The 25138-nt window shown below is 50.1% G+C and overlaps 11 protein-coding genes across 11 annotated transcripts; 6 read left to right on the forward strand and 5 right to left on the reverse strand.

The window, feature by feature from the left end:
• Window positions 1–1700: 1700 nt before the first annotated feature.
• NECHADRAFT_88288 (uncharacterized protein) lies at window positions 1701–3877 on the forward strand (the record flags this gene model as incomplete). Its single annotated transcript, XM_003043496.1, has 5 exons — window positions 1701–1821; window positions 1859–2222; window positions 2279–2756; window positions 2812–3332; window positions 3397–3877. 5 exons carry the CDS (start codon window positions 1701–1703, stop codon window positions 3875–3877), a joined length of 1965 nt encoding a protein of 654 aa, XP_003043542.1.
• Window positions 3878–4417: 540 nt separating this feature from the next.
• NECHADRAFT_54703 (uncharacterized protein) lies at window positions 4418–5288 on the reverse strand (the record flags this gene model as incomplete). The annotated part of the gene is made up of 2 exons (XM_003043611.1): window positions 4418–4717; window positions 4764–5288. The coding sequence occupies 2 exons, from the start codon at window positions 5286–5288 to the stop codon at window positions 4418–4420; spliced, it is 825 nt and encodes a 274-aa protein (XP_003043657.1).
• Window positions 5289–6130: 842 nt separating this feature from the next.
• Window positions 6131–6568, reverse strand: NECHADRAFT_54718 (uncharacterized protein; the record flags this gene model as incomplete). Its single annotated transcript, XM_003043612.1, has 1 exon — window positions 6131–6568. One exon carries the CDS (start codon window positions 6566–6568, stop codon window positions 6131–6133), a length of 438 nt encoding a protein of 145 aa, XP_003043658.1.
• Window positions 6569–7005: 437 nt separating this feature from the next.
• NECHADRAFT_88291 (uncharacterized protein) lies at window positions 7006–9320 on the forward strand (the record flags this gene model as incomplete). The annotated part of the gene is made up of 9 exons (XM_003043497.1): window positions 7006–7063; window positions 7095–7182; window positions 7309–7359; window positions 7426–7731; window positions 7845–7962; window positions 8079–8098; window positions 8157–8643; window positions 8697–8830; window positions 8951–9320. 9 exons carry the CDS (start codon window positions 7006–7008, stop codon window positions 9318–9320), a joined length of 1632 nt encoding a protein of 543 aa, XP_003043543.1.
• Window positions 9321–9795: 475 nt separating this feature from the next.
• Window positions 9796–11376, reverse strand: NECHADRAFT_54709 (uncharacterized protein; the record flags this gene model as incomplete). The annotated part of the gene is made up of 3 exons (XM_003043613.1): window positions 9796–10051; window positions 10113–10732; window positions 10783–11376. The coding sequence occupies 3 exons, from the start codon at window positions 11374–11376 to the stop codon at window positions 9796–9798; spliced, it is 1470 nt and encodes a 489-aa protein (XP_003043659.1).
• A 573-nt stretch (window positions 11377–11949) lies between these two features.
• NECHADRAFT_88293 (uncharacterized protein) lies at window positions 11950–13125 on the reverse strand (the record flags this gene model as incomplete). Its single annotated transcript, XM_003043614.1, has 4 exons — window positions 11950–12249; window positions 12306–12632; window positions 12690–12974; window positions 13033–13125. 4 exons carry the CDS (start codon window positions 13123–13125, stop codon window positions 11950–11952), a joined length of 1005 nt encoding a protein of 334 aa, XP_003043660.1.
• A 513-nt stretch (window positions 13126–13638) lies between these two features.
• NECHADRAFT_54751 (uncharacterized protein) lies at window positions 13639–14596 on the forward strand (the record flags this gene model as incomplete). Its single annotated transcript, XM_003043498.1, has 3 exons — window positions 13639–13734; window positions 13798–14096; window positions 14296–14596. Coding segments are annotated over 3 exons (696 nt in total), but the record flags the coding sequence as incomplete, so codon positions are not given.
• Window positions 14597–15429: 833 nt separating this feature from the next.
• NECHADRAFT_1812 (uncharacterized protein) lies at window positions 15430–17718 on the forward strand (the record flags this gene model as incomplete). The annotated part of the gene is made up of 7 exons (XM_003043499.1): window positions 15430–15477; window positions 15776–15953; window positions 16010–16323; window positions 16391–16471; window positions 16539–17100; window positions 17152–17380; window positions 17508–17718. Coding segments are annotated over 7 exons (1623 nt in total), but the record flags the coding sequence as incomplete, so codon positions are not given.
• A 364-nt stretch (window positions 17719–18082) lies between these two features.
• Window positions 18083–19881, reverse strand: NECHADRAFT_54651 (uncharacterized protein; the record flags this gene model as incomplete). The annotated part of the gene is made up of 3 exons (XM_003043615.1): window positions 18083–18786; window positions 18860–19696; window positions 19749–19881. 3 exons carry the CDS (start codon window positions 19879–19881, stop codon window positions 18083–18085), a joined length of 1674 nt encoding a protein of 557 aa, XP_003043661.1.
• A 673-nt stretch (window positions 19882–20554) lies between these two features.
• NECHADRAFT_54614 (uncharacterized protein) lies at window positions 20555–22004 on the forward strand (the record flags this gene model as incomplete). Its single annotated transcript, XM_003043500.1, has 2 exons — window positions 20555–20643; window positions 20687–22004. 2 exons carry the CDS (start codon window positions 20555–20557, stop codon window positions 22002–22004), a joined length of 1407 nt encoding a protein of 468 aa, XP_003043546.1.
• A 1134-nt stretch (window positions 22005–23138) lies between these two features.
• Window positions 23139–25067, forward strand: NECHADRAFT_98065 (uncharacterized protein; the record flags this gene model as incomplete). Its single annotated transcript, XM_003043501.1, has 3 exons — window positions 23139–23217; window positions 23257–23910; window positions 23974–25067. The coding sequence occupies 3 exons, from the start codon at window positions 23139–23141 to the stop codon at window positions 25065–25067; spliced, it is 1827 nt and encodes a 608-aa protein (XP_003043547.1).
• Between the last annotated feature and the right edge of the window lie 71 nt (window positions 25068–25138).

The following is a 25138-nucleotide window of genomic DNA, read 5'->3' on the forward strand; positions in this document are numbered from 1 at the left end:
GTGGTGGCGGTCGCTAGTGTGTCGGTGTTTCTGTCTTCCACTGGAAATTCCATGATCCCACGATGCGGAAAACGCCAAACATCAGTCACGCCAGATACCTGATACTAAATTTGCTAGTGTCTGCAGAGAAGATTCCGCGAGGCACCATCTACAGTAGCGTCGTTGGGCGTTCGACCTGTGTGTGTGCTCGTCGAACATGTTGGTTCCTATTTCAGGACTCGCAGCATTGCGTAGAAACATTATCTGCGCGCTTTGCGCGGGAGACGGACCTGTCGATCATTTCGATGACAGTCTGCAGGGATTCAATCGTCATGACAAGAAAGTGTTGGTCCCAGCCTTGTGCTAATGCAGAGGGGAAGGATTCCGAGAATCAATCCGTAACAGACCAATGCATCTTGAAGTACTGCAGCTCCACATGCTGACCCTCCTAGCCATGCGGAAAGCGGCCGATTGCTACGCCATCTGAAGTGAATCTTGATTTGAGTGGCATAAGATCGTCAAGGAGCAGGGGTTAACTTAAATGAGATTTAGTCAGGAGAAGCTGGATAATTAGAAAACATCTGAATGGCCTCTTCGAGTCTCTCTTTGGATCGTTCGAATCTAGCCAAGACTCGCTTCCCCCTCCCTGCAGGCTGCGTTCCGTTTCCCCATAGTCCAGCCAAACAAAGAGCCGAACCCCATCGCGCACGGATGTGGCTTTTGCCCCGTCTGCCAGGGAAATTATCAGGATGCCGCATTCTCATCAGGCCGTGCTTGTGATTATTCTGCTGAAGGGGTCTTGGCGAGAGCTGAAGATGTCAGATTTGGGACGGGATGAGACTGACTCGTCAAAGACACCTTGGCACGTGGAAACTGGGATATCGTCACCTTTACTTTTGGCATGGCTCAAAAAGAAACTTGAGGGATGGCCATTCAGAGGAGGTTATTTCAGCCTATCGCCCTCTAGCTCGTCTGTGACAGGGCGTTAATGGAAATAATCATGAACAACGACGAGCCGCTTGATGCTACGCAGACTAAAGGAACTAGGCCTGAACCTGGTTTCAGCTCAGCTGTACCAACCAACACTATCCCGTTCCCTTACTCGCTGTCGCCCTCTTGGACAGAAGGATTACTGCCCCAGGCAAAAAACCAAGCAGTAACCTAAGCACAATGACGAGGGATTATCCCCTGTGTCGCACTCATCGATTCACAAGTAGGCGAGTCAGTCAGTTGTCCCCTGTCATCTTACCTCGGTACTGAGAAAACGCGCAGCAGCATTTACCGTAGCATCCTGGTGGTTCCCCTCCACACAAGGATGTCCTCGCTGAGGCATATGCGGGCCAACGACGACACAGTGACGCTGGACCAACGCTGCGTTACAACTCTGTGGCTACCTCCTCCTTGACGGTCATGCTGCCGTTTTCGCTCCAATACGGCGGAATTCCTGTGTTGGTTCTGAAGAATAGACTAGCATCGATGCTTAAGTTGTCTCAGATATTGAGCTAGGGCATTTCATGCTTTCTTGACCCTGTTGAATCTACAGTTTATATACAGCTTCTCTCTTAGTCAATTTCTCTCGTTTATCTCAGCCTCCTCACTCCCCTTGCTTTTTGTCGATCATCGACGCACCCTCTTGATTAAATCAATCTATCTGCCCCTAGTGCAACCCTCTTCACATTTGCTGACCGCTGCGGCTCTTGCATCCCCTGACCCGTAGTGCCATGCAGCTCAATAGCCGTCTTTTGCTGGGCGGTCTGGTCGCCTTCCACCACGTGGCGGCCCAGACCGTTGTCGTCGATGGCGAGACAGTCGGTGCGTACCTTTTGATGCAAATACTAATCTGTAAGCCCCCATTTTAGCTTGCGCGATGGCTGATTAGTTCTTGCAGAAGCTAATGAGGACAATGTTTGTGAGGCGGGCGAGGTTGTCAAGGGTGATTATCTACTCGAGGAGAAGACCCAATTAACGGATGTCGTTCTGTCAAAATTCACTGAGCTCAAGCTCACTGATGTCTCCCTCTTCGCCTTTTCTGATGGTTCTGAGGCTCCTTCTCAGAAGTGCAAGACCTTTCCCGGTGAGGAGCAATGGCCGGGCGATGTCAGCTGGCGTGTTCTGGATCTCGTTACTCGAGGTGCTGTTATCAGGAATGTTCCCATTGCGGCGCCATGCTACAAAGACTATGTCGTCTACGACAAGGATCGATGCAGTGAGGTTATCGAGCAATGGGGAAACTCGTCTCTTCAGTAAGCAATGCGAAGCTCCATGTTCCCCGAACCCAATTACTGACACTCGTATTCAGCATAAGAGACCCGACCTCCGTCATGTCTCCTTTGTATGAAGGTCTAACATGCCCGCCCAGTGAAGACCCTAGCGGCAAATGCACCCTTGGAGGTTACCCGGTTTACTCAGTTGACGCTCACAGCGTCGCTCACATTCAGCTGGCCGTCAACTTTGCTCGTTCCAATGACATTCGATTGGTCATCAAGAACACGGGTCACGACTTTAACGGCCGCTCTGCTGGTGCTGGCGCTCTTTCGATCTGGACTCATCGCTTCAAGACTATTGAGTTTCTTGAAGAGCGCAAGACCTCATCGTACTGTGGTCCAGCCTTGAAGGTCGGTGCCGGAGTGGTTGGTGCTGAGCTATATGAAGCTGCTGAGAAGTACGGTGTTACTGCCGTGGGAGGCGAGGGCCTTAGTGTCGGCTATGCCGGTGGGTATCTGGCTGGTGGTGGGCATTCGCCAATGTCATCTCTCTACGGTATGGGTGCGGATCAGGTGAGTGTCCTTGCACAACATCAGAGTTAGTCGTTTGGTGTCTAATAACAGACAGGTCCTTAGTATCGAAGTTGTCACTGCGGATGGCCGCTTCATAACCGCCAATGAGGAACAAAACACCGATCTCTTTTGGGCTCTCAGAGGCGGCGGCGGCAGCACTTATGGTGTTGTCACTTCCTATACAGTTAAGGTGTATCCGAAGATTAAGGCTGCCGTTATGTCATTCAACTTTAGTAGCGCTGATACCTCCTATGACACTTTCTGGCTTGCTGTTCGAGCTTACTGGGAACTCATCCCGGCTTTCAACGACGCCGGTAACTACGAGTACTGGAACATTTGGCATACCGACCCCGAAACTCTGGCTTTTAACATGGTTCCCTGGTTTGCGCCGGGCATGACTCTGGTGGAGTTGAAGGCTCTGACCAAGCCTCTCTTCGATAAGTGGGACGAGCTAGGTATCAAGTTTGAAGTCACCGAGTCGGAGCATGACAGTTACTATCCTGCTTGGAAGGCTGGCTTTCCTCGTGAGGTCATTGGAGGAGCTGCTTCTAAGACGGCCGGGCGTCTTTTCCCCAGGTGAGTTTCTCTTCCTTCTCATGAACACGGAATACCGATGTGATCGTTTGCTGACTCTTGACAGGGAAAACTTGGTAGAAAAGTTCGACGCGACTTTTGAAGCCCTGAAGAGAGTGTGCGACAAGGGTGGACAGATTATCGGCTTCGGCATCACTGGTGGTCCCGGACCCTATCCCGATAACGCTGTCAACCCTGCCTGGCGAGGTTCTGCCATGTGGGCGATTGCCGTCATCAACTGGCCCGAGGACAGCTCTAGAGAGTTTGCTGCCCAAGAGAGCAAGAAGCTGACAGAGGACTGGATGAAGCATTGGCGAGAGGTTTCCCCTGGTAGTGGTGCGTACGCATCAGAGGCGGACGTGACAGAACCCGATTTCCACCAGTCCTTTTACGGAACTGAGAAATATGAGAGACTTCTTGGTATCAAGGACAAAGTTGATCCAACTGGTCTTTTTTACGCTCACGAGGGTGTTGGCAGTGATCGTTGGTATGTCACTGGTCAACTCGACGGACTTCCGACGCAGAATGGGCAGCTTTGCAGGGTTTGAGATAGTTAAAAGTGCAGAGAAATGTCGATGGGGTAGAAGCGCCCAGGTCTCTCGTAGCAAATATATTCTTTTCACTCTTGTACTCCCTTTTCACAATCCGTTTAAGCGCTCGACCTTGCTCGCCACTCCGAGTCGATCTTCGGGCTCAGTTAACCCATCAAGGGCCGGGCTGCAACTATAATAAAGAACAGATCTTCAACACATTATAACATCATGGCCCGATGTTAACACAGTGGCCTATTTAAACTTCTGCAGCGCCACTCCGAGTCATGGCTGGAACTGCGGCGGCCATTTCATTATCCTCTTGCTACCTCGAAACAAATCCCAAATAATTAGTTCCCATTTGAGAAGAAATCCTGCAAGAAAGAGTTGATATCGTCTGCTGCTTCTTCCATAGGCCAGTGGCCAGTGGGAACTTGCTTAAAAGTCAGATTCTTCACATGCCGCTGTGTATCCTCCAGCTGAACAGAAGGCAAAGCGATCGCGTCTCGCTCTGCAAGTACAAGTAGTACTGGGCACTTCAAGTCAAACGCGTTACACTCATCCTCTGTGCGACTTGTAGTCAGCGATTTGTAGGCACGAGGGAAGAAAAGACGTACCAGGCTCGTCCTGTAGGTTCAAATTTGAGACCAAAACGCGATACCAGTTCAATGGCGCCTGATATCCACCGTCCTTTGAGAACGCCCCTTTGCGAGTGGCGAGATATGATTTGGGCAGCCATGACCCTAGCTCTGCTTGTTTATCCTCTAGAAGCCATTTCTTGGTCGCGCCGATAGGTCCAAGATGTTTTGTCCATTCCACAGGATCCTTGGCATAAAGCAGCGAAGTAAAAGAGTCTTGCTACGGCTATGTCAGTTTTTTCGTTTGTCAGTGGGACATCACATACGTGACTGTTGATTATTTCTACTGCGTCTGGATCCTCGGTGAAAAACTTCATGTATCCGAATAGAGAATATCCAAGGTTCTTCTGAGAGAGGCTGTTGGCAGTGTCAATGTCAAAGCTTGCACCTGGGTGGAGGTAGCCGGTAACTAGAAGCGCTAGCTTGCTGAACCTATGCGGAAGATAAAAGCTCATTCGGGCAAGAAGCCCAGCGCCCATATCATGACCGACTCCATAAACCACGTCTGCGTGCTCGTGGTCGAGTATTTCAGCCACGTCGTAACTCATATGCTTGAATCGATAATGCGAGACATCCAATGGGCGGGATGTTTCACCATACCCAAGAAGGTCCGGGGCAATAACACCAAAGCCTAGCTGTCTAAAGTGCTCGACTTGGTGTTGCCACTCCAGAGCAATGGATGGAAAGCCATGTAGAAAGAGGATATATGGTCTCGGGGGCTCTGCCTTGGGCTTGACGTGGAAGTAATTGTAGGTAAACCCCCGAGAAACCTTGAAAGTGATGGCTTCCATGTTGCTAATTTGCTTGTGTGTATCAAGAGCAAGCTTTGGCTAGCATATGGTGGGCTTCTTTGAGATTAAATAACTCGGCAATGGTCTGGCAAGGTTGTAGTTGGTGTGCAACTATGACATCTGAACCCCGCACATGCCGTTATTTTATTGATCCTGATTTATAACCTTCTGATCTGCCGATACAGTTGCGGAGCGGAGTTGCGGAGGGGATGTGCACCTGCGGCTTCTAATATCCTTAATTGGACGACGCCTCTAGCATGACGCGTACGGCTAAGGCTGAGGCGGTCGAGGATCTGCATGCTAATAAACCCAGGGCAAGGCAAGATGGAACATCAGGAGAGCTTAGATTGACGAATAAGTAGCTTGATAGGTACGGTATCAAACGGCAGAAGAAACAAGATAGCTATGAGGACAGCTAGATGTAATAAGTAAAGCGTCTATGCATGCCTTCCGCAGCCCTGCTCCTTCTTGCAGACGAATGGCTTATGCCCAATGTCCCAGCATGATAGCACCAGAGTCTGTCATGGCACGACGGAATAGTTTGTCATCTCTTCTATTGAAGACACGCACTTGGTAGCCAACTGATATGGCGCCACTATAGGCAATCTTCATGCGCACAATCTACCAACTCGTAGTGAGATCGTTCTTTGATATTAGATATGCCCAAGCGTTTGTATATGTAGATTACGAAAATAAAAAAACACAAGTTAAATATTTATGCCATTTGGGATCTACTAATTGTGTGGGCGTTCGGTGTCTAAGTGTGTCTACTCTAAAATAAGCAGGGAAACAATGAACCTCATTTCTTCCTCTACATCTCCCAATGGTTCAGTGAAAGAATCTCAGGGAACTATTGAGCCGAGATCTTTGGACATGTTGATGAATCCATCACCAGGGTTGCTGTAGTACGGTTTAACCTCCCGAAACCCCATAGATTTGTATAGATTGATGGCCGATGTCATCAACTCTATAGTATCTAACAGTGCCTCATTGTACCCCTCCCTCTGGGCAATTTGAAGGGCTGCCGTGACCAAGGCCCGGGCAACCTTTCGCCCTCTAGCCTCTGGATAAACGTGCAGGCGCTTCAGCTCACAATACCGTGTATTGGGCTCGCGACCGACTTTATAGGTTGGCTGAAGCTCGATAGGCCGAAGATCAATACAGCCAAGGACTTGATCCGTTTCAGTGTCGCAGGCGAGTAGTAATGCTCCTTTTGGCGGAGCGTATTTGCCTGGCAGTGTGCTCAGATCAGTGGCGAAGTCTTGGAATGTCAGATCCATGTTGAGTCACTCGGTGTAGGCGCGGAAGCAATTGACAACGGAGGCAAGATCATCTGGTGTGATGGCTTGTCGAATTGTAAAGCTGGGTGGGCGTGAAGGATCCATCCTTGAGGTTCTTGAGAGGTGAAAAGGGGCAGCGTGATGAGGTGAGTTTGGGGTATTGCCAAGTGCTGGTAACTCGCAAGTCTCGAGCCGAGGATACATGCGAAGTAAATTAGAATCCTGTAGTTATCGGCGTTGGTTCACCTCGAGACCATGTCGCGAAAAACTAAAGGGGTGACTCCGATGTTCCTCTTGACCCCGGAGGGCAAAGGCGAACGGCCCCACAAAGGACCGGCCGTGGCCCCGCCCGGGGCTGACGACTAGCGGCCGGCTTTAACCAGTTGTGGCAGCTGAAAAGGCGGTCACCCGGGGCAAACCATTGTCACCGAGCCGTCATGTTTCTGGCCCATTCTCTCATGGAAAGATCTTTGCTCACGTCGAGTCTACCAGTCGGTCAGTCGGCTACCTGCATAACGTTACGTAGGTACTGTAGGGACGCTAGTCAGCATGGAGGGAGATCCTGCGCTCAACTTTGAGCACTCGCCTACCCCGGTGAAAGTGAAATTCGTTGCGTGAGATCCATCAGCCCCCTCTAGATCTAGTACCGCGTTAACCAAAGCCGAGATCAAAGATGTCGAAAATGCCACACGAGGAAGGTGAAGTGTCCCGGTGGTCAACCTTGTAAATCCTGTGTCCAGTTGGATTGCGAAGCTGAGTGCACGTATCCGAAACGTAACAGACAAGTCAGGGTTAGTGAGAGGTAGGGTAATCTACTTGTCGGTAGGGATGACCTTTTGGCTGAATTCATGATCAAGTTATCTCGAGTCTATTCTTCAACAGAATCAGTTGCTTAGAGCTCGGGTCCAGTCTGGCCGGAGCGCCCGAGACACGCCCGAGGCTGCAGTGGTAGAGCCTACCCACAACCATGAGAGCACAACATCCACTGAGCCGAGCCGGAACCCTGTTCTCGAGAATAATCCCTGGTTCATCCCGCTGGATTCTTTTCAAGTCCCCCTTCGGGTTGGAGAGTCTGCCGACACTGCCTTCGCGACCCGTGTCCGCCAACTCGCGTCGGCAACGGCCCCCACCCGCCTCGTCTCAGCTATCCAACCCAGGATCAGGTAACGGTTTCCTCAAATGTTGAGGAGCCGCGACCTAGCGCAACTGAAGCACGCTTCCTTATCCAGACAGCGTTGGCAAGCATCGACCAATGTTATCACATTGTTCGAAAAAGGTCCATTTGGACTTTGTTGGATCGGTTTGTGGAGAACCCAGCTTCGTTGGACATGTTTTCGAAATCCAAGATCTTTGCACTACTTGCCCTTGGGAAACTGTATTCCAGTCGCTACGAGGTGCATGCATCTCATGTCCCTGGGCTTGTCTACTTCAGCTTTGCCTTCAGATCATATGGTCATCTTTTGGAGCGTCCTAGCATTGACAGTATTGAGGTTTCACTGTTATTGGTAAGCTACTCTCCGCCTATGAGAGGTACGATGAACTTGGACTGACATATGATCCAGTGTTTATATTCACTGTGCATCAACAGATGGCACTCGGCCTACTTCCTAGCTAGTTCGGCCACGCGGCATTGTGCTGTAATGGGCTTAAACTTTAACATTCCAGAAACCCACCTTCATGACGGTGCGGCCCGAGAGCATCTCATAAGAGTCTGGTGGACGTCTTATCTCCTCGATCACACCTGCGCAGCTATCAACGGGCAAATGGTCTCTATTCAGGATTATGATGTATGCGTCAGTTTCCCATCCAGTGACGGACTTAATCCAAACGAGATGTCTGAGTTTGCCAACCCTCACTACATGTCGGCTCGAGTCGAATTGGTTAGGATATTGAGCAAGATCATAAAGTCCTTATATGGTCGGGCAAACCAGAGCGAGTCTTTTTTACAAAGAGTCCAAAATGCACTGAAGGGACTCAAAAGTTGGCTTCAAAGGTTACCAGAACCGCTCAGAATGAACCAAGCAGTGGCAGGGGATTCCGGGGCTGTAAGGTCTTTGCACCTATTCTTCAATCAGGTATGTGCAAACCGATTGCCTTAAAGCTAAGCGCACCTTGTTTACGCCTCCAGTGCATGATCATGACGTCCCGGCCATTGCTACTCCATGTTATACAACATCAAAAGGAAATGAATCGATCAAGCGGCCACGACACCCCTCATCCCATCCATGAGAACATACAGGCTATTGTAACATCGTGTATTCGGTGTGCACGCCACTCACATATGATTCTTGCTGAATCTTGGATTGATGGTTCCTTCAAATCATTTGACTATTTTTACACCAGGTACCTGTTTTCCACAGCTTTAATACTTGGTGTTTCCAGCCTTTTGAACAATCCCGAGAATGCACGAGATCTGGAGGATTTCAAGCTCTGCGACCAACTTCTCAAGAAGCTGAAGGATTCAGGTAGCTTACCAGCCATGGAGTTCTACCAACACCTCGAAGCTCTCAAGATCGGCCTAGCGACATTCACGCCGACCAGGCCGAACTCGGATGGCGAAACTACGCTTGGAACGCCCCGGGCTACCAACGTTGTCGCTCACATACTCCACCTCTCTGCCGCTGGAGAATACATCGATAGCTTATTGCGGGACCTAGAAGAATTCGGGATTCGAGAAGATGGTTCCACCAGGCTCGACCACCTTGTTAAGCTCCGACTAGACGGGTGGCCTGTCGGTGAAGTTAATGGCTAGCTTGACTTAATGTTATCAGCGTTTAGAGGGACTGAATGAGTTACTCACAGCGTGTTTCTGAGCAATAGCCTTTCAGTTTTATGACTGCAGTGGTATCAGTGTCGGCCAATGGGTGTCTTATTTGGAGTTTGTACAGTCTCAGTCGGATCATTTCGAGAGCGCGGTTGACTATTTATTTCAGTTCCTGCAGTCTCTTGCAAGACTCTCGTGCTATTATGATTTCCCATGCCGCAAGATACGTAAAATTGTATGTCTGGTTGGTTATCTGTATGGCAACCTTGATGCGATGAGTCCATAATGGCCCTGCAGTATATTGGGCAAATATCCCTTTTTAATTGATGCTCACACTGTTTAAGACGTCTATGCGGTTGTCTTCTGGCCTGGTATTGTTATAGTTTGAGTCGTTACGCCTTACATAACACGATATTAAAAGCACCTAGGTGCCAAGACGGACCCGGCTGTACTGCTAGTCTCCCTACAACTGAATCTTGCAACAGTGTCCCTTTGGCGCAATCAAGAATCGATTATCCATCTCCATCATGTCATCAGTCATTCCAGGATCAAGCTTAGCCCCTCGACACTCCCGGAAAAACAGCGCGGTGGCAAGTCGCAGTTCCATCCAAGCCAGGTGAAGCCCAATGCAGATGCGAGAGCCTGCGCCAAAGGGTGACATGGCTGTCTTTTGAGCTACTGTTAGTGTTGATTTGTCCATGAATCTCTCGCCATCGAATCTAAAGATTGTTAGTGCAGATCTCAGGTGTATGACAACGTCAAGAGGGCAAACCATCATACCTGTGTGCATCTGGAAAGACTGTAGAGTCTCGATGCAGTGTGTAGGCCTGTGTACTAACCACCGTGCCCGGAGGAATGAAGTAACCACGAACAGAGAGTCCCTTTCCTGGCACAACGCGCGGGAGAGCACCAGGAGCAGCACCATACAACCTTAGAGTCTCCTCAACAACGCTGTTCAGGAGCGGAGCGCTCGTCAGCTCATCAAAAGTCAGGTCTGGACTCAGTCCACAGACTTCAGCCTCTAGCGCTGCCTGAAGTTGTGGCTGGCTGAGTACTGCCCAGACAAGATATGTTAGAGTGACGGCTGTTGTATCGGACCCGGCAACAATCAGATTCCCTGCTTCTGTGCGAACAGTGGAATCCTTGATTTCCGTCTTTTCCTGGCCCTGCGCCTGAGCGAGCATCTGGCTGAACAGGTTTGCCGTGCTGAGTCCGTCACTAGCGCTGCTCATGTTCTTCACAGCTTTAGCGCCATGCTCGAAGACGACGTCGTCGGCACTCATGATGTCACGGATGCCTTTGAAAGGGAGGCGTCTGATAATGGGGAAAATCCAGGACAGCTCGTTTCGGACCACTCCACAAAGGAGGGCCGCTTGGATGGCATCGATGTACGGGGTTTGCTTGCAGTGTTAGCATCGCGATATATAGAAAGAAACTGGGTGATGTCCACCTTGCCTAATTCGAGCATGCGGAATGATTCGCCAAACGAAAGATGAGCAATGACGTCGGTTGCCATGAGGGTCCACCATTTCAGAACATCAGCGCTGCCAATCTGAGCGTCATTTTTTATCTTGGCCACGGCAAGCTGGGTCTTCTGCCTGATCTCAGGCTCCCAATGCGTCAGAAGCGAGCTGTTGCTAAAGGCACGAGCAAAGAGGCGTCTTCGAGCGGCGTGTTGATGCGGATCACGCATGAAGAAAATGCCTGGCTCCCTACCAGATCTGAGTTTGTCATACCAATCAGACTTTGTAAATCCAGATCCGATCTTGTGGATTTGGGAAAAGGCATCGAGATCGCTGATGGCTACTTCATCGGGTGACACGAGAACGACGGGACCGTATCGTAAGTGTAAAGAGTGAACAAAATGGACGCGTCTGCCCGCCAATATGTGCCATTTGAGCACGATGGAAGTGACATGACTGTACCACGGACCGGGAACATTTCGCAGAGGCGATGTGGCTGCTGAGAAAAGCCTGTAGGCTGCGGTGAGGATAATGACACCAATGGCCAGGAAGGGCACCAAAGCTATGTTGACGAGACCCATTCTGGTAGGCTGGTTCTCAAGGGTGCCGACTCAAAATAGGTAGATGTTGGATGTTATATCCAAGCTTGCATATGAAATCCGTGGGGAACCTGGGGAAAGCGGAGATGGAGGAGATATGCATGTTGGGCGGGAGGAGTTGTCGGGAAGTGGGGGTAGAGTACGGTTATGGACACACTCAAACTCTTGTTTTGAGCTGAGAGAGGTTAGAAGACACTGTTTTACTGGGTCATTTAGCCTCGTCTCGGCTTCCTCGGCAGTTTCAAGGGCATAGTTTCGGATTGTGGCCCACTAACCCGGTGGACTAGCGGACTACTCGGGACATGTCAGATGGGCTCGGGTCTCTCTTACGCTCCGAGCAGGACGACGTGTGGGCAGATGTGTGTTCAACTGGTAAGTAAAAGACTAATGAACGACACAGGAAGTACTAATATAGACTGTATGGGGCTGTTTATGACCTCCTTGATCCCACCCCTGGTAGGTTTCTTGTGTATATCTACGATGAGAATAATAACGACCAACAAGCTGATCTCTATAGAGCATTCAAGATTGACCTATCCAATAACTCTATGAATTCTAGTCGGCCTTGGTAGTGTTCTTGGTATATAAGGCACCTGCCTGCTGCCAAGCAGCCTGTTCTTTCCCATCCAATGCATCCTTCACGTAAGCCTCAAGTGTGCGGCCTTCGAGGTCTGGATATAGCTCTTTGGCCAAGAGGTATCCAAGATACTTGGCAAATTCGGGGGTGTTGTCACCGCGGATACCCCAGCTGTTCCAGTACTGAAACTGCGATTCCGAAACATTCTCGAGAGATCCTGGGATGGTGTTGGACTGTTGCGCCGCAGCGGCTCTAGCTTTGATCTCATCTTCGGCCATCTAGAGACCATTTAGCCTTTCCTCATAGAAGTAACAGGCTCTGCTTAGGTACTCACGTATTTTCGCTCAATCTTCTCATCGCTCTGCTTCTCCACTATGTCATAGACCTGATTCGTCGTGTGTAGCTCAGTATATGCAAACACCATCCGGTTCAAAGTTTGCGGATCAGCAATAACGCGGGCTACATAGCGGCCAATATCCTTCACGTCTGTCATGGCAGATGGAGTATTGCCATCACCAGGAATGCACTCTGCGGGCATCGCGAGTGCCTTATCAAGGCGTCCTGATGGCACCCGAGGGAGCGCAATTTGGTACCACCAGCCAACATCAATGACGGTGTAAGGCAGATATACCTTTTTAATATGATTCAAAACCACTTCTTTCTGTTTGGTCTGTTAGCAGGGCCACGACAGCGTGTGCAACTGCCGTGTTATACTCACCCCATCCCTGAGTCTCAGAATTCCGTTTGGCGGGACAACCGTGGCGAAGAAGCAAGGGACATAACGTCCCACGCCGGCAGATTTCGCCGCATTTATGAGTGGTATTTCGTTCAAGATGGCGGTTGCATTGACAGCCGAGATTACCACGTCTATATCCGTTAGGATGGCCTCGAGGTCTCCCTCAGGTCCGGTGAGGTCCGCTCCTACGACCTTGACACTCATCTCTTTCAGCTCAAGAACTTCTGGCTTGGAAAGCGACGATGGCCTGACAAGAGCAGTAACTTGCTGAGTATCGGTCGTCATTTAGTAACAAGTGACATGAGTACTGAGCAGAGCGACTCACAAACCTGCTTGTGGTCGATGCAAGCAATCCTCGGATGATGGATGAGCCAGTCTCGCCTGTTGCGCCGGCTACGGCAACTTTGATGCTACCCATGATGACTGATTGATTGAGCGAGTTTGCGGGTGTTTGTGCTGGAGAAAGGTATGAACCGAAGCGATTTGAAATAGGCAGGCAGCGGCGTGCGTTCAAGTCGGTATTTTATAGCAGTGCAACGTCATGGAGGTCACGGAGCGGAGTTTATAGACTTTGTTAGTTAGTATCATGCGATGCGTGAAAAGGCAGGCTGCGTTTTCATTGGATCCGTAGAAAAGAATGCTTGGCATTTCTAAGCAGCTGAAGCCACAAGGGTGTGGAATAACGTTATGATCTCCGCCGGCGCTCCACGTTGGTACGGAACAAGAGAAATTACTAGTTAGCGCGGCCGAAACTATCACAAGACGAAGAGCCGACGGAGTTTGGTCTAGGTTCTCCAGGATCATAGACTTTACCTCGGCATCTTGCTTTTTTTACAGGCAGTCGCCTTTGCCATGTTCTCAAAACAAGACGTAACAGTTTCATAACGTGGCGCCGTCAAGTCAAACAGGTTCCGAGCATGGTATCCGAGCAGGCATCACAAAGCTTCTCGTTGACGTGTTTTACGAGGCTAGCGAACGGTTCCTGCGGACAAAAAACGGGCAGCCGCCCGATCATTACTGGGCTAATGTGAGTCAACTCCTATGTTGTTGAGGTTTCTTTGCTTTGTGCGTGGATGCTGATGATACTCAGTGGGACCTAGCAAGCCTATGCAACATCCACGCTATCGGCGTCCTGTCGAATAATCGATCCATGATACATCGTGCTGTCGACTATTTCAAGACTGCCAACGGTATGGGGGCCATTGAGAACGCTATCTGGAAGATACATAAGGAGGAAGGGACAGGTAAGGACTTGGGTCAAAACCAAGAAGCTGGACGAGATCAAGGCCATGCGACGCTTGTATTTGCACATCTTTCAGTCTTGGCACAGCAGAGCTATAACCAAGGCGAAGATCTTTTTGCTCTTCTGGAAAACAGAATTCTGGCAGGGTAAGACTGGATCGGGCGCAATCCACTAGCATTTCTACTAACGTAGGTACTTCACGATCTTCGGGCTTAGTTAACCTATCGAGGGCCGGGCTGCAACTATAATAAAGAACGGATCTTCAACACATCATAACATCATGACCCAATGTTAACACAGTGGCCTTTTTAAACCTTTGCAACAGCAGAAGTAGGTACTTCACAGTTCTGAATACATGGCCAAGTACAATCTCGGCCATGACGTCCCCTATTCCACATACACAAATAAGCACGGCACCATGACGCAAACCTCTGACTATGGGAGAGGAATAGTTCGCCCCATTGGTGAGCTGCTATACGGTCACTACAATGGTGTCAAGAATCTCGAGGCTCCGTGGACGCGGGCCTACCGAGATTATGTCCTGGAGAATAGCGGCGGTGCTGAGGGCGGCGGAGGAGATTATGGTTCCACCAGCGGAGGATATGATCAACTTGGATTCGGGATACTCTTGTTCAGACGCAACTGAGTGACTATTCACTCTAACTACGTCGCTCATTTTTGTACCTTCTTCTTTGAGCCGGCATATCCAACCACGTCGCCCCTTTTTACACTTTCCTCCCTTTTCGAGAAGTTGTAATACTGAATTGCTTGGTTTCCAATATTATTTCTTCTTCAAGCTTGTCGTTGATAGGCAGAAAATGCAAAGAGATAAATTTATCAGGCTAAGGTGCTTGAGGCCCTACGAATGCCTGTCTAAACCATCTATCATCAGTGCCACAATGCACCTTGTCAAGCTGGCGGAGGCGAGATGGTGAAGCTTCTTTGCTCTAACAAGATCCCTACTTACTGAATTGGTGTTCTCATGGAGTTAAGAGACGTGTTCTGGGCGTTCAGGCAAAAACGGCTGGTCATGCTGAACCGGACCCTGCCCATAAAGGTGGACGTTATGCTAGAGCCCAAAAAGGAAGGTCACGATAGCCTGTGGAAGTACTCCGTACACAGCACAGTAAAGCTCATCCAAAAGGAGCGCTTCTTTTCGACAACAATCATTACTATCTCAATTACAAGATTTGTTTCAGCTGCTTATAGGATATTAATCACTACTTCGAAACCAGGACCCGGTTGCCGCTCCTACACGGGTAGTAAACTGTGCGAGATGGGCATTGAGCCACAGTCCTTCGGCTATTTATCGGGCCTCGCTTTACTGATTGCCGCTAAGCGGCGACCTAAAAAGTCAATTCCCTCTACCCCTACGAAGTACTAAGAACTCTTGGCAATGCAACTACAAGGTTCATCACAGTCCGCAATCCCATCTCAGTCATATTTAATGCGCAAAAGACAACAAACATGCCGATGCAAAGACGTCACAGGTCGACTGTGGCGTGCCAAGAATGCCGAGGGCGTAAGGTCCGATGCAGTGTCACTGTGACGGGCATCCCTTGCATGCGATGCGCTCAGGACGGTATCGAGTGTATAGTACAGGATGGCCATCATATGCTGTAAGTCTAACTCTTGTCAATTGTTATGTTCTGTGTTGGCCCATGGTTGGCTTGATACTGACAGTAGTATGTCAACACCATCAAGGCCTCGAAGTACATTGACTGCCTCCTCTGTTCGGAATGCTCGGTCGCGAAGCGTGAGGAGCGGTGACGAAAGCAATAGTTCTCGAGCTTCTCCGTCACTGCCCGAGCCAATAGTGCACCAGCCGGCCTCTGTTCCCGACGTCCATCGTGGTGATTCTGTAGCGGAAGGCCACAATGACACTGCCTATCACTCTGACCCTGGGCGGCAAAGAGACATTGAGGAGGAACGGAGCGGAGCTGAGATATCCTCCGCGGCGACAGGTCAAGGGATCGTTAATTCTGACTGCCTTTTCTATCTTGGTACGTGAATCTGCATTTGCTATTTCTACGTGGCTGACTGGTTTCTTGGCTACAAGGGGAGCAACCTGGGGCAACATCCGTCATTGATGTCTGCTCGCATCCTCAGAAGCCCATTCAGAGGCATATTCTACTCCGTTCTGCTCCGCCGGTCACCATCTCTCAGCAAGACAGCGACTATCTCAAGCAAAAGGGCGTCTTTAACCTTCCTCAACCGAGCTCTCGTAGAGAGATACTTCGAGCCTATTTCCATCACGTGCATCCGATTCTACCTGTACTAGATGTGGGTGTACTCCAAAATCTTCACGAACCTGTCTATGTTTCGTCATCCGATTTGCTCCTCTTTTGGAGCATGGCCTCGGTGGCAGTCAACGTGAGTTTCGAGCCTGCGAACAAAGCATCAGATGAAAGAGGATAAATCCGCTGACAGAACGTCCAAGTTCGTTCCGAGTAGCGTTTGGCAGCTTGAGGGTTTTGACTCTTGTAAGGAGATGAAGGCTACGGCTTATGAACATGCCAAGGTTAGTAACTCAGATCACTGTCTTGCTCTGACCCGCGAACAAGTCATAGGGACTGATGACTATCCAGTGTGTTTACAACAACGGCGGCGTAATCCATCAAGAACACCTCCTACAATCCGCGCTCCTCCTGTCCTTCTGGCATTCCGACAGGGACAGACTCTCACAACCGTGGTACTGGAGTGGAGTTGCAGTCAGCTTGTGCCAGATCATCGGGCTACATCGAAACCCAGATTCAGTAAGGCTAAATCCCTTGATCAACCCACGTCGTCGTCGCATGTGGCGTCGCCTATGGGGAGGCTGTTTATTTCGAGATCGATGGTTGAGCATGACACTGGGGCGACCCATGAGAATCCGTCTTGGCGACTGCGACATGCCTTTTCCTACTGTCGAGGATTTGCTGGGTGATGTCGGCGAGCTTCCATCCTCGCTAAGGGACCTGTATCTCCCACAGGACCTTGATCGGCTGACCAAATATTGGCCGGTTCTCTTGCAGCTGAGCAGACTTCTAGGCGACGTCACCATGTTATGCTATCAACCAAATAACCCTCTACCGAGCCTGGAGCAGTGCGAGTGTCTAGAGGCGGAGCTCTCGCAACACTGCATTCCTGATGTGACCAACGGCGAAGAGAGTCAGCTAGAGAGGTTTTATTACTATCACGCACAATTGCACTACCAGTAAGCATTTCGTTCCAAACAACCCTATCAGCCGCTGACTCCGATCAACAGAGCGCTTTTAATTACGTTCTATCGACCCTGCGTGTCAATGATGCCCAAGGATCTTCAACCGTCAGCTCAAGGCCCATGGCAGAACTGCATGCGAACTCGACTAGCATCGGCAGCAGCCTCCACTAATGCTGTCCTTGACAGCATAGTACGCGAAGAGCTTGTTGGTTTGGCATGTCCTATGACGTAGGTCCAGCATTCCCCATCCAGTCTATCCTCGGATCTCATCATCACCAACGTCACAGTTCACGCATCCTCGTGTCGTCCAAATACGCATGTCTAGCTCTCAACATATTGCTAATTTTGATTCCAGTCCCCCACTCTTAGTACCAGCTATGCATGTCCATCTTCTTGACTGCAAATCCCAAAACCCTTTGACTCGGAAACTGGGATTCAACAAACTCGAGTTCTGCATGGAAGTAATGCGCGAGTTTCAAAAGACCTACACCTCAGCGTCTGTCTTCTGTGGCATCTTTGGAGAAGCAATACGCCAGTTATCTCCTGACAATTCGGGTCAATCTGGAGTAGCCAAGTCGCAAACAACGATTCGGGCGTCCGATCCGACGCAAAACGATGATGATGGAATCATGGCAGGTCCTGGAAATGCCGACTCGATGTTGATCAGTGATGATCTACTAGAAAGTCTGTTAAATGAGGGATCAGGATACAATATATGGGAGTCGATGAACATGATGGAACAGCCATTCGATTTCAGGGATGAACCATCATAGCTTGAATTCTACAACACTGTCTAAAATCTAGACTCTGTCTATCTATCTAATTTCCATTCTGTACTAGAACCCGAAAAGAACAATAGCAATGCAAAAAGTCTATCAATCTACAGAATCGGCATCAAAGAGCACACACACCACGACTTGCTGATCCAAATCATGTGCTGCTGACAGCTGTGTCGGATTTCGGAGGCAGCTTCGTGCGCTTCTCGGCCCTAACATACAAGTTGTTGGGCCTGATGAGCTGAAACATGGGATCGTACTCGGTGACATCGCTTCCGTCCTTTCTAAATCGGTACCGATATATAAGTTTAGGCAAGAAGATCTTGATTTCCTGCAACGCAAAGTTGAATCCGATGCACATCCGAGAGCCGGTTCCAAAGGGTAGGTAAGCCGCCTTGTGTCGGTTCTTGACCTCATCGGTACCCCATCTATCCGGGTTGAACTTGGCGGGATTATCCCAAAACTCGGGGTTGTTGTGTATATGATGTAGCGCTGGGATCATGACCGAGTCTTTGGGCAGTTTGTAACCCCCAGGCAAGATGAGGTCGACTTTGGAGGTTCGACCCGGCTGGAATGAAGGGTTGTGACGGCGTTGGGTTTCTTTGATGTAGTAGTCAAGATAGACAAGGCGGTCGGTAAAGTCTGATGTCACCTCCATATCATCGGTGAAGCCGTGGTCGATCAACTCTTGCAACAGCTTATCCTGCACGTCGGGGTATGTCACAAGGCCGTAGATGAGCCACGATAGGAGGGATGAGGTGGTGGTGAATCCTGCGCCTGTTGCGACAACAAGAGCCCAGGTCAGGCTGGACTTGGGCAACCTTTCTCCCTTGTTGTCGGTGGCACGAAGTGCATAATCTAGTCACACAACATGTTAGTGTCCGTGATCTTCTTGTCTGCTAAATACAACTCAAAAGACAGGGAGACTTACCAATCATATCGGTCGCTCGAAGGGCTGCGTCTTGGAGCGGCAAATCTTCAATGCCTCCAGCCTTGGCTTGTTGGATGCGCTCCTCCACCATCCGTTCCAGGGTTGCCTTCTTGTCCCTCAAGGCTTTCGGGTCTCCAAACGGCAAGCTAGCGTACCAGTTTCCTCTCGATGTAACTTTTTTGTTGAGTGAGAGCATGTCGGCAATGAGATGGACAATTTCGTGCACAGGGGCGTCGACTGAAGAGAAATGCTCAAGATCCAAGCCAAGCGTCAGTTTAGCGACAGCTTGAGCACCCAACTTGAGCATGTATTGATATACATTCCAAGCTTCCTCTCTCTCATCCAAAAGGTCAAAGACCTCATACGCCTTTTCGACTGTCTTCTGCATCGTCGGTGCATAATGCCGGACTGCCTTGGGTCCTAAGGCAGGAGGCAAGAACTTGTGCGTAACTCTCCATTCGGGTGTATCCGTATCGCCTAAAAAGATGCCGGCCTCAGGTGTCTTGATGCCATTCAGGGGATGAGCATCGTTAATCCTTTTGGTAAAGAACTCGGACTCGGCAAAGGCGACGGCAGCGACTTCTGGATCGTTGGAGTGATAGACAGTACGACCTAGGTTTGTCGTCTTGATGACGGGCCCATAGCGTTCAAAGAGACGTTGGTGATTGCCGAGGTGGTCGGGAAAGACCTCGAAAAAGTTGCCGACATACGGTAAACCAGGGGGGCCTGGAATGTCGCGAACCGCCCGGCCGTCGATGGTGATGGCGACCTTGTCCTTAGTAGACATGACCTGCGAGGCGGTAGACAAGGCATTATCCGTGCCTTGGAAACCAATTCCTAGCACAAGTTAACATCATCCACCAGCGCATTGTTGGGAAGGGGCGGTTACCTGTAGGCACCACGATGGCATAGTGAGATGCGATCAATTGCTGAAGATGGTTGAAGCTTGCATTTTGGTCAACGTCGATCTCACGGGCAGTTTCTGGGTCCTCCCCGAGCAGGTAAAAAGATTGTAGAGGCATTATGGGTGTTGGTGATCTACCAGGAGGATTGTCGAGTAAAGCATCAATCTCAGAGGCTCCCAGAAAGGTCATCTATTTATTTCTATCTAATGGCTCAAGTTTTCGCCCTTCTGATCCTCAACGTAGCAATGGCAATTCATTGATAGTAGCAAATGTCCTGCCGCGGCATCGAGACCCAGTGGCCCTTACATTGACGAGTTTTCCGATTGGCCAGGGTCAATCCCGAGCAGCATCACGACTTGCCGAGCCTCCCGCCCACCATGACGATCTCCCGTGTTTTAGCGCTGTTGCGTAAGTAAAGAAACTTGGCTTCTGGGCAAACGTAGGTGCTGCATCAAGTAGACTACCACATTCCCATGAGCGACTTGATGGCTCGAGGGTGGCTACCATGCCGCACCGAGGAAACATTTGTGGAGCTTACCGCGGTAACGATGCAGAAGTTTACATCATGACGGAGGGTGGTCAGGGATGATTCGGGCAAATGACTTCCCAAGAGTCAGAGGATAGTCCTAACAACAAGGGGCTGTAGCCATGCAGGATTGCTTGAAGCCTAGTATGATAAAAGCCTCAACAATCGCCGAGCCTTCATCTGTTGCAAAATCAGAAGCCGACTGAGCAACCGGGCTTAACAAACTATTTTGAGCAATTCACCTTCACTCATCTTTTGTTTGCCATGTCAGACCTTCCGACCTTCACTGCAGCTGAAGTCGCAGCACACAAAACCAGGAATGATCTCTGGATAGTCGTGCATGGAAAGGGCAAGTTTACCATTGAAGCACCCGCTTTATTGGACCACCACTAATAGCGCTTTAGTCTACAACGTTACCGAATATGTGAGAGACCATCCTGGTGGTGTTGATGCCCTCATAGACGTTGCCGGCACAGATGCAACGGCAGCCTACCAAGACGTCGGCCATTCCGAAGATGCAGATGAGATTCTTGAAGGATACTTCATCGGGCAAAGTGCCGAGGGCGACAAGTTCAAGCCGCAGAAGTCGATCAAGCTGGTTCAGCAGGTGCCTCTTCAGCCCGTCAGAAAGCCAACTTCCTCTGCTATCCCCTACTCCCTTAGGCTTCTTAAGGTTGCCCTGGGCTCTGTGGTGCTCGGAGCATCGGTCTATGGCGCCTCCGTGTACGGGTCAGTCGGAAGACAGGCGCTCGTAAAGCTCTCGGTTCCAAATCCAGCCACCATGCCACACAACCCATTCCTTACTGGCTTTGCAGCCGCCGGTACATTGTCCGCAATTGTGGCCGGTGTGGTTGGTATCAAATTGTCACAGTTCACTCACGTCGAGTCTGGCTTCACCCGGTTCCCGGCGCATCGGAAGCAGGTCCGGGCCGTGGAGCAAGTAAATCCTCACATGGCAGAGGGCTTCTTGAACCCCAAAACGTACAAGGGTCTCAAAGTGGCCCGGATAGACAAACTTTCACCCAATGTTTTCCGCTTTGTCTTTGATCTCCCTGAAAAGCGTGGCGTCGTGGGGCTACCGATTGGCCAGCACATCGCCGTCAAAGCCACTGTCGACGGCACCTCGGTTTCAAGGTCTTACACGCCTACTTCCAACAACCTCGACGTTGGTGTCCTAGAGCTAGTCATCAAAGTGTACCCCGGCGGGTCGCTGACCGGCGGTTACTTTGCGAATCTGAAGCCTGGGGATGAGGTTCTCTTCCGCGGCCCCAAGGGACCGATGCAATACCAACGGGGGTTATGCAGCAAAATCGGAATGATCGCGGGAGGAACAGGCATCACCCCCATGTTCCAGCTCATCCGTGCCATTTGCGAGGACGACAAGGATACCACAGAGATATCACTGATCTTTGCTAATCGGTCTGAGGAAGATATCCTACTTCGACCGCAGCTGGAATCCTTCGCCCGCCGTTATCCTAGCAACTTTAAGCTTTGGCTCATGCTGGACCAGGCGCCGAAGAAATGGATTTATGGCACAGGCTACGTAACGGCCGATGTCATGAAGATGAGGCTACCTCCCTGCGCACCGGATACCAAGATTATGCTTTGCGGGCCTCCTGGGATGGTTGCTGCGTCCAAGAAAGCCCTGGTCTCTTTGGGCTTCCAGGCACCCGGAGCGGTGTCAAAGATGACGGACCAGATCTTCTGCTTTTAGTCGGCTGGTGGTTGTTGCTTTCTGTATCATAGTACTTTTAGATCTTTCTGCTTTTCGTTAAACCCTGTTTCCTAGCATATGGAGTAGATCTTAAGTTGTCTTTTTATCCCATACTACTTAAAGGTGCATCAGTTACTCGGAAAATATCAGTGACAAATCCATAGGTGATTCCGAACAAACTGTTCCAAAACTTGGTCGGTAGTCACTGCTTTCGTTAGTCTTTGATACAAGGTCATGTTCCCGCAATGTTGATCAGTTATTAATTTGATGACACGAATACAGCAAGGTGGTGCCGCAGCACACTTGGGATTAACATGTTGGAGAGTGCCACGTCTATGCATGAATTTACTTAGACTTTTTATGGTCATAATCAACGACGCCGTAAGGTAGAGTCATCGAGCGCAGTTTTAAAGACCCGAGACTTGATCTATTCAATCTCTTAGGTATGGGAAGAAACCAGTAAAATGCACATCCGCACCTGTTGGCGCTGTAAACTGTCACCCACTCCCCTAGAGAATTATAAGTAACTATCTGAACAGCAACACATTACTTCTCATCGGCTCATTCATGGGCCCGAAAAACACGAGCCTGGTCATGCGAGACGTCTCGTTGGTCAATCTTTGCCGCACACCGCGGTCATTTACAAGGACACGTCATGGCCGATTAAGTCTCCGGCAGAGCCGCATCCGACATTATGCCTAGTGTTTCCGCGGCCATTAATTTCCAATCTCAAACTCGTAATGCAAAACTCGGTCGTTATCAGGGACGGTGATGCTACCTTTCAGCACCCGTGGTCCTACGTCAGAGCCTCTAACCAGGTCCCGCCTTACCGCGGTATGTGGTTCGGGTCCACAGCAAGCTACCGCGGAATGAACGGCAGACGAAGAAACGCCTTGATTAATTCTAACAAGCGTTGGATCGCGTAGAATCGAGCTCTTTCAGGCTCCGGTAAATCCGAGGAACAAATTGATTCAAAATGTATGGGGCTGATAATGGCAATAGCGTCACAAGCGCATTACACATGTATATGAAGAGGCCCAGCGCCTTGTGTCCATTCTGCCAACTCACTTACAATCCCAATTGGTTAAACATACTTCAATCATCTCCAATATCCTACTCCATCATTACTTCGACATGTCGTGGCAGCCACCAAAGAATTTCGAAACCCGTCCCGTAGCCATCCTCGGGGCGGGTGTCCTTGGGCGTCGTATTGGTAACTTGATAAGCTCCGTGAATGAGTGACTTGGAAAAGGTCTAACTCATACCTCTTCAGCATGCACCTGGGCATCTGCCGGATACAACGTCAACGTTCGAGACCCGAGTGACGAGCAGCGATCGCAATGTTGGCAGTACGTCGATCAAGAGCTCGACACATACCTGCAACGAACCTCGGCAAGCAAGGGGACCGTCCGGGTATTCGAGAACCTAGAACCTGCCCTTGAGAATGCCTGGCTTGTTATCGAAGCTATACCCGAGAAAATCGAACTCAAGACTGCCACCTTTGCAACGCTGGACACCATGGCCCCGCAAGATTGCATTCTTTGCACCAACTCGTCCTCATACAAGTCATCCGAGATGATTTCCAAAGTCTCCGAGCCGACAAAGCGACGCATCCTTAACATGCACTATTACATGCCTCCCGCCTGCATGGTTGTGGAGCTTATGACGGATGGACTTACCGACGAAGCCATTTTCCCATTCTTGTCAGCAAGGCTCAGGGAGACTGCGGCCTCACCATACGTCGCCAGGAAAGAGAGCACAGGCTTCATCTTCAACAGACTCTGGGCAGCCATCAAGCGTGAGATTTTGACCATCCTGTCCGACGGCGTGTCTGTTCCCGAGGAGATCGACAGCATCTGGGGTGAGCTATTCACTGGAGACACAGCCCCGTGCAAGCTTATGGATGGTAAGTCTTGGTCATTTCTCTTGTCGGATCCGCGTTGTTGAAAGCTAACCTTGGATTGCGTAGATGTTGGCCTGGACACTGTGGCGTTCATTGAAAATCATTATATCGCAGAACGTGGCTTGAGCTCGAAGACTGTCGACTATCTCAAGAGCACCTATCTCGATCATGACAAGCTTGGTTCCAAGTCACCCAAAGGAGGCTTATACTCGCCCAAGATCAAGGCGGAAGCTCACAATGGTGCGACTTTACCTGGCTCGACTTTGCTTGTCCTGGACGTCGGGCTATCTGCAGCAGAGCCCAGCACGGCATCAGGAGCAATCCTCCAACTCGACACTGATGGTCAAAACGTCAAGACGATCCTCTCAGGGCAGTCTTTGCCAGACGGCATTGATGTCGATGATTCGACTAGACGTATCTTCTGGACCACCATGGGCAAGCCAGGCGTCCAAGATGGAGCAGTTTACTCTGCGAACAAGGACGGAACCGACATCCGCACGCTCATTGCCCCAGGTGCTATCAACACACCCAAGCAGCTCTGTTGTGACAAGCAAAACAAGAAACTCTACTTCTCAGATCGCGAGGGTTGTGCAGTCTACCGCTGCAACTACGATGGCTCAGCTTTGGAAACCCTAGTGGATAACGCAAAGTCTTGTTCGGGGGAGGGCAAGCGAGCCGATGTGCTGGACTGGTGTGTGGGAATTGCAGTCTCCCCCTCGCGCGGCAAATTCTACTGGACACAGAAAGGCCCCTCCAAGGGAGGCAAAGGTCGTATCTTCTGTGCCGAGATGGACAACCCAGGGAATGTTGCCTGCATCATGGACGGACTGCCAGAGCCTATCGACTTGGAAATCGACGAAGCTGGCAGTAAACTGTACTGGACCGACCGAGGAGAGATTCCATCCGGCAACGCCTTGTTCATGGCTCCCCTTGATGACACAGGACTTCCTGCTCCTATGGACACGACATCGTCGATCAAACCACAAGTGCTCACAAAGAACTTCAATGAGACGATTGGGTTGAAGCTCGATGTCAAGAACAACCGCATTTTCGTGACTGACTTGGGTGGAAGAATTTATTCTTGCGACATCGAGACGGGAAAGAAGATGGTAATTTATGCAGATGATGATCGTGCATTTACAGGCATTGTGGTGATGTGACTTTCAAGTAATCTACTAGAATAAAGTTCTTTTTACATTTGTAGATTTTTGAAGTTTCTTATACAGGCCTT

The sequence above is a fragment of the Fusarium vanettenii genome (genome assembly GCF_000151355.1).
Source record: "Fusarium vanettenii 77-13-4 chromosome 13 genomic scaffold NECHAsca_28_chr13_5_0, whole genome shotgun sequence".
In the NCBI taxonomy this organism is placed as follows: domain Eukaryota; kingdom Fungi; phylum Ascomycota; class Sordariomycetes; order Hypocreales; family Nectriaceae; genus Fusarium; species Fusarium vanettenii.